Consider the following 7875-nt stretch of genomic DNA (forward strand, 5'->3'; position numbering starts at 1 on the left):
AAACGGGGAAGTTCTCGGAGTAGCCAGTGAGCTAAAATACCTAGGAGTAACAATAGATGAAAGTTTACCTTCAACAAGCACATCTCATATGTTGCTGAATAAAGCTTACAAATAGTACACCTTCTAGCTAAGTCAGTAAGGATAAAGTGGGGATTAGGTTAACGAGCGCTGAAAACAATATATACCGGAGCTATACTGCCATTGAGATCTTATGCTGTACCTGCGATTCACTTGAGTGAATGAACTATAGCAAGTTGTTCTGCTTGATTATGCAGCAGAGGGGATGCAGTCTAGAGCAGCATTCTTGTATAATGGACTGTCTGTAATATGCAATGAAAGAACAACCGACATTCCTTTTAGTTCTACTTCCGACAGCAGACTCACAAACTTCACCTACTCACTCTTCTTTTTTGCTTCTTCCAATAACTCTTTCACACCCTCCCACATACAACATTTCACACCTCTCAGGTCATTGGTTTCAGCCCAAACAATCAATTCTTTTACCTTCCCTTTCTGATTCTGATAGCATTACTAATATTATTGATTTTTACACCAAGGAAACAAGATTTTGTAGCATTTTCGTGAAGTACTGCCTTTATCTTAGAATTGCCGTAAAAAATTATCTGTTTATGCTCTTTCTCTCATTTATTCTTACAATTTTCTTTTTGATTTTGCCTGACCATGTTTTGGACACCACCCACAGGGTATCATGGAAGAAAACCACCATGCTCCACCACAGCAAGTTCAAGAAAGAGAGACTTTTCTTAGAAGCAGCAGCAGCTCTCAAAAACCAACCAAATCTCAATAAATATGGTTGCATTAAACTTCCGAAGATTTGGGAAACCCTCATCACCAGAGTTCCTACCTTACATTCCAGGTCACCTACTACTGCCATTAGAGGGCGCTCTACCTAGATAGGACTTTAGTGTCACCCACGTGGTTGGGCTTAGCATTGTTTGTTATTTGTATATATGTTACATTAATTGTTTTTGTAATCCCCGTAGATGTCCTAGTGACTAGGACGAAATATAGGAAGTATTAAATTCTATTTAAATTCTTTTTGAGTGTTGTAAAAAATCCATTAAGCCTCCAACATGATGTCCTCACAGCACTTAAGCCTCTACACACGAATTTTCTTTTTGGTTTTGGACCTCTTGCTTTTTTTTCTGTTCTTGGTTTCACTAATCCTTTGCTGTACGTGTGTAGAGGCTTAAGTGCTGTGAGGACATCATGTTGGAGGCTTAATGGATTTTTTACAACACTCAAAAAGAATTAAAATAGAATTTAATACTTCCTATATTTCGTCCTAGTCACTAGGACATCTATGGGGATTACAAAAACAATTAATGTAACATATACACAAATAACAAACAATACTAAGCCCAACCACGTGGGTGACACTAATGTCCTATCTAGGTAGAGTGCCCTCTAAGGGCACTAGTAGGTGGCCTGGAATGTAAGGTGGGAACTCTGGTGATGAGTGTTTCCCAAATATTCGGAAGCTTAATGCAACCATATTTATTGAGATTTGGTTGGTTTTTGAGAGCTGCTGCTGCTTTTAAGAAAATCTCTCTTTCTTGAATTTGCTGTGGTGGAGCATGGTGGTTTTCTTCCATGATACCCTGTGGGTGGTGTCCAAAACATGGTCAGCCAAGCCTGAATGGCCATAGTTGTGTTTGAAGATGTAAGACTTGTGCTCCTCTAGACGGATGGATGCTGATCTGCCTGTCTGTCCAAAGTACACCAGCTTACAGGAACAGGGTACTTTGTAAACTCCAGGCAGAGAGAGAGGAGGGAGCTGATCTTTCGTAGAACGGATAAGGGTAGCCAGTTTGCGGTGGGGCTTATATGCTGTGTGTAGATTGTACTGTTTTAGTATCTTGGCTATTTTTTCGGATGTGCCACGGATGTAGTGTATGGTGATGGCATTTTTAATATCTTGTTGACGAGAAGGACGGGGAATGGGGGAGGAGTTGATTATTTTTTTGATACGGTGATCGCTGTAGCCATTGGAGAGGAGAGTGCTGTGTATGTGGTTAAGCTCAGTAGTGAGGGCGGTTCCACTGGAACAAAGATTGTGGGCTCTCTTGGTAAGAGTTTTAATAATGCCATATTGTTGAGAGGGGTGGTGGTGGGAGAGTTTGTGAATGTATCTGCCTGTGTGTGTGGGTTTTCTGTATACGGTGAAGGTAAGTGTATCATTAAGCAGGCGTGTGACTAAGGTGTCTAGGAAGGGTAACCAATTGTTCTTTTCCTTTTCCATAGTGAACTGGATTCTTGGATGTAGACTATTGAGATGACTGAGGAAGGAGTCTAACGTGTCTGGGCCATGAGGCCAAATAGAGAACACATCATCTACATATCTTAGCCAGATAGAAGGTCTGAGTGGGGCTGAGTCTATTGCTCGTTTTTCGAAATCTTCCATATAGAAATTGGCAAGAGGGGGGAACCCATGGCAGTTCCTTCTATCTGCTTGTAGATTTTGTTGTTCCAAGAGAAATACCCAGAGTTAATGGCAAAGGAAAAGAGATCTAAGATATCAGAGGGAAAAACGTTTTCTAAGAGAGATAAGGTGTCAATTAAGGGAATATTGGTAAACAAAGAGGAGATATCAAAGCTTACCAATATGTCCGTCTTCTTCAAGGTTAAATTTTCTGTGAGGGCTTTAAAGTGGGTCGAGTTTTTTATATAGGAAGGGGATCTTCCGGTGAGGGGGATCAGAGAGTTGGCCAGCTGTTTAGATAGTCTATAGCAAGGTGCATTGGTAGCATCTACTATAGGCCTGAGTGGGGAATTGGGTTTGTGGATTTTTGGTAAACCTTATATTCGAGAGGGACGGGAGCGGAAAGGTTTAAGTTTTTTCGTGACATCAGGGGGCCAGGAAGATACTTTTTTGAGTAAAATTTTTAGTTTCTTGGCTTGTGTTTTTGTGGGGTCGTGTTCTAGCGGGATGTAGGTAGCGCGATCGCGGAGGATAATGTTAATTTTACGATTATATTCACTGGTATTAAGAACGACTGTGGCATTACCCTTATCCACTCTGGCGATAATGATACTTTTTTCTTTACGTAGTTTCAGGAGAGCCGTGCGTTGGGCATATGACAAATTACATTTTGGCGGCGAAGCATGCGCGAGGATGTTGGCTACGTCCAGTCTGATGTTGTTAGCTATCTCCGACGGTAAGCGACCGATTCCACGTTCAATGTTCACCATTACGTCAAGCACCGCCACTTCCTTCGGAGCGACGGCAAAATTACGGCCGAGGCAAAGGGCGCTGACGGCATCGTCGTTGAGCATTTACATTGGCTCCTTACATTCAGAGCTCTCCACCGTTCTTAAACCTGAACTTTGGTCGATTCTCTCTGGCATTTCGGAAACTTCCGCACAGAGAGAATTCAAAAAAAAATAAATAAATAAAAATAAACACATCAAGAAATATAGCAACCTTGTGAAAAACAAACCACAACCACAAATTCAACCGCTCCAGACAGTAATAAACCTCTCTTCCAAAAGGCTCAACGACGATGCCGTCAGCGCCCTTTGCCTTGGCTGTAATTTTGCCGTCGCTCCGAAGGAAGTGCCGGTGCTTGACGTAATGGTGAACATCGAACGTGGAATCGGTCGCTTACCGTCGGAGATAGCTAACAACATCAGACTGGACGTAGCCAACATCCTCGCGCATGCTTCGTCGCCAAAAAGTAATTTATCATATGCCCAACGCACGGCTCTCCTGAAACTACGTAAAGAAAAAAGTATCGTCATCACCAGAGCGGATAAGGGTAATGCCACAGTCGTTCTTAATACCAGTGAATATAATCGTAAAATGAACATTATCCTCCGCGATCGCGCTACCTACATCCCGCTAGAACACGACCCCACAAAAACACAAGCCAAGAAACTAAAAATTTTACTCAAAAAAGTATCTTCCTGGCCCCCTGATGTCACGAAAAAACTTAAACCTTTCTGCTCCCATCCCCCCCGAATATACTGTTTACCAAAAATCCACAAACCCAATTCCCCACTCAGGCCTATAGTAGATGCTACCAATGCACCTTGCTATAGACTATCTAAACAGCTGGCCAACTCTCTGATCCCCCTCACCGGAAGGTCCCCTTCCTATATAAAAAATTCGACCCACTTTAAAGCCCTCACAGAAAATTTAACCTTGAAGAAGACAGACATATTGGTAAGCTTTGATATCTCCTCTTTGTTTACCAATATTCCCTTTATTCAATATTCCCAATATTCACCTTATCTCTCTTAGAAAACGTTTTTCCCACTGACAGCTTAGATCTCTTTTCCTTTGCCATTAACTCTGGGTATTTCTCTTGGAACAACAAAATCTACAAGCAGATAGAAGGAACTGCCATGGGTTCCCCCCCTCTTGCCAATTTCTATATGGAAGATTTCGAAAAACGAGACATAGACTCAGCCCCACTCAAACCTTCTATCTGGCTAAGATATGTAGATGATGTGTTCTCTATTTGGCCTCATGGCCCAGACACGTTAGACTCCTTCCTCAGTCATCTCAATAGTCTACATCCAAGAATCCAGTTCACCATGGAAAAGGAAAAGAACAATTGGTTACCCTTCCTAGACACCTTAGTCACACGCCTGCCTAATGATACACTTACCTTCACCGTATACAGAAAACCCACACACACAGACAGATACATTCACAAACTCTCCCACCACCACCCCTCTCAACAATATGGCATTATTAAAACTCTTACCAAGAGAGCCCACAATCTTTGTTCCAGTGGAACTGCCCTCACTACTGAGCTTAACCACATACACAGCACTTTCCTCTCCAATGGCTACAGCGATCACAGTATCAAAAAAATAATCAACTCCTCCCCCATTCCCCGTCCTTCTCGTCAACAAGATTTTAAAAATGCCATCACCATACCCTACATCCGTGGCACATCCGAAAAAATAGCCAAGATACTAAAACAGTACAATCTACACACAGCATATAAGCCCCACCGCAAACTGGCTACCCTTATCCGTTCTACGAAAGATCAGCTCCCTCCTCTCTCTCTGCCTGGAGTTTACAAAGTACCCTGTTCCTGTAAGCTGGTGTACTTTGGACAGACAGGCAGATCAGCATCCATCCGTCTAGAGGAGCACAAGTCTTACATCTTCAAACACAACTATGGCCATTCAGGCTTGGCTGACCATGTTTTGGACACCACCCACAGGGTATCATGGAAGAAAACCACCATGCTCTACCACAGCAAATTCAAGAAAGAGAGACTTTTCTTAGAAGCAGCAGCAGCTCTCAAAAACCAACCAAATCTCAATAAATATGGTTGCATTAAGCTTCTGAAGATTTGGGAAACACTCATCACCAGAGTTCCCACCTTACATTCCAGGCCACCTACTACTGCCCTTAGAGGGCACTCTACCTAGATAGGACATTAGTGTCACCCACGTGGTTGGGCTTAGTATTGTTTGTTATTTGTGTATATGTTACATTAATTGTTTTTGTAATCCGCGTAGATGTCCTAGTGACTAGGACGAAATATAGGAAGTATTAAATTCTATTTTAATTCTTTTTGAGTGTTGTAAAAAATCCATTAAGCCTCCAACATGAAATCCTTTGCTGTTGCTGCAGCTTTTCAATTTTGCACTTTGTTCTGTGAAAGACTACATGCAAGCAAACTATTTCTTTATTCAAGCCTTGTATGTTCTCCTGAACTTCTGCCACTGCACATTTCACATACACTATCTTATCACTACTTTCAATCACCTCATTTATACCATTTTTCACATTTCTTTCACCATCATTTAAAATTGGAGCTCCAGTCACTGCAATACTTTTTCTGTTTCATGACTTTCAGTACTACTTTCTGCTGCTTCATTCTCTCACTTCTGATAGGTCTTGCATTTCTGGCTCATAAAACATTTATGATACATTCTCTCCCACGCTGCTACCCTCATACTACAGTCCATTTTTTTTTTTTATGGCAAAGAATACATAGCATGCACACGCACTACATTTTGCAAAATCCCTCATGTCAAATCCCATGCACAACAATGTCTTGGCTGCCATTGTTTTTTTCGCATTGGTGCCACGAATAACACAGTTTATTTATTGTGTAGAGTATAAACTCCCGGCCGAGTGGTTAGCTTATCTGCTCTCCAGCCAAAAAGCTGCAGGTTCGAATCCTGCCATGGATGTTCGTGACTGTTTCTGAAAATACTAGTGGTAGCGCTGGTGAAGTTGCTGTTCGTCAGTGGATTCAGTTGTAGAGTAGGTACCCTCCCTCGATGAGTCTTTGGACTCCCTTGAGGTGTCAGGTAATAATAACAATAATAATAAATATATTGAAAATAAGAAAACACACTCAACCACACAGTCATACATAAGAATACTACAATCGTTAATTATCAAAATATTATATATGAAATACAAACTGATCTATAGTTGTCACTTCCATTCTACTACCACCCTTATGCAATGGCTCTATCTTATCCTCCTTCCACTCCTTGCCTCTCCCCCCTCCCTTTCATGTGGCAAGACTCTTGTTGAAAAGCCAAGTCAATGGATCTGTCAGTTCTTTAATGCTTTCTCTCAAAGCCTGTGGTGAAATCCCATCCAGTCTCAGTGCTTTACTGATATCCAGAGTACTCAGTATTTGAAACAACAACTCTCTTCTTGCACTTCTAAACCTCAAATCTGCCCCCCCCAATCCATCTAGTATTAAAATCTGCTTCTTCAGGATGAAATACCCAAATAAAGTGTTCACTGAACAAGTCCACCATGGCCTTTGCATCAGTCACTCTACTCCCATTTTTATCCAACAATGTCATTCTCCCACAATCATTCCTCCTCTTCTTACTGGCCACATAACAAAAAAATTTCTTGGGATTTTCTTTGGATCTCAGGGCCAATCTTTTCTCATATTCCAGTTTTGCCTTCCTTACCATACTAGTCATTCTCCTGGTATGAGCCTCATATTGTTTATGCAACTGCCCTCCACCCTTCTCCTTATATCTCTTCCATAACCTCTTTTTCATCTGTAGTTCCTGTTTGATATTTGACTGAGTTAATAATAATTTCTTTATTTCTAGGTATGGAAAATATCTGCAATGTCTGGAGATAGCCTACGATCGCTATATAGAAATTCTTTCCCAGCCCAATATGGAGGAATTTTTCTCAAAACTGGCAGACAAGGTTCAGATAAGGGTATTCCGTATGAGAAAATATTACTTTTATGATGCATGGACACCACATAATGTACCAACAAGTTTCATGGCACTTGTGGAATGTTTTCTGTCATCTCAGCATCATATGGAGCAGGTGGACATATCAGAAACATTTGTTACCTTTGCTGATGGTATCAAATTGTTAAGTGGGTCCTCTATTTCAAGTGGCAGTAAAGTGAGGAAACTATATATGGCAGATACTTTCCAACCAAGAAGAAGAGTTTTCAGGTATATACTTTTAAAAACTTTTAAATAAGATGTTATTGTAACATTGATGTAACTATGATTTTGTATTTATCAGATGCTTAACATGCTTTTTGAATGCTTTCAGTATGCTAGCTCTTGGACTTTACACCTAATTTCATAGTATGGTAGTTACGGCAGTGTTCTGATTGTGAAAGATTATCATAGATGTTATATGAAGATTATTATATTTCATGCTTTTGGTATGAAATTTTTTGAAGAAATTTAGGATGATGCATCAGCCTCTGTAGAGAGAAAGACAGAGGAGAATGGAAAAGTTGCACTATCTGGAATTTGAAGAATTAAAAACTCAGTTATTTACAAAGCTACTTTTATATTCTGGAACAATATCAGATATGTGATTTTATATGATTATGATTAAATATGATTATAAATGATAAATTTGCATATCAGACTTTG

General features: G+C 40.6%; 1 protein-coding gene across 1 annotated transcript in view; it reads left to right on the forward strand.

Moving 5' to 3' along the window:
• The window catches only part of LOC150103985 (F-box only protein 39-like), a 12140-nt gene extending 4672 nt beyond the window's left edge, over positions 1-7468 (forward strand). Inside the window, exon 2 of the mRNA XM_090397117.1 lies at positions 7078-7468. Coding sequence (XP_090253243.1) covers positions 7078-7468 — 391 coding nt within the window. The remainder of the gene's footprint in view (positions 1-7077) is intronic.
• Positions 7469-7875: the final 407 nt, after the last annotated feature.

This window comes from Typopeltis vanoorti, chromosome 8 (genome assembly GCF_054136105.1).
Source record: "Typopeltis vanoorti isolate ZY-2024b chromosome 8, IOZ_Tvanoo_1.0, whole genome shotgun sequence".
Classification (NCBI taxonomy): Eukaryota; Metazoa; Arthropoda; class Arachnida; order Uropygi; family Thelyphonidae; genus Typopeltis; species Typopeltis vanoorti.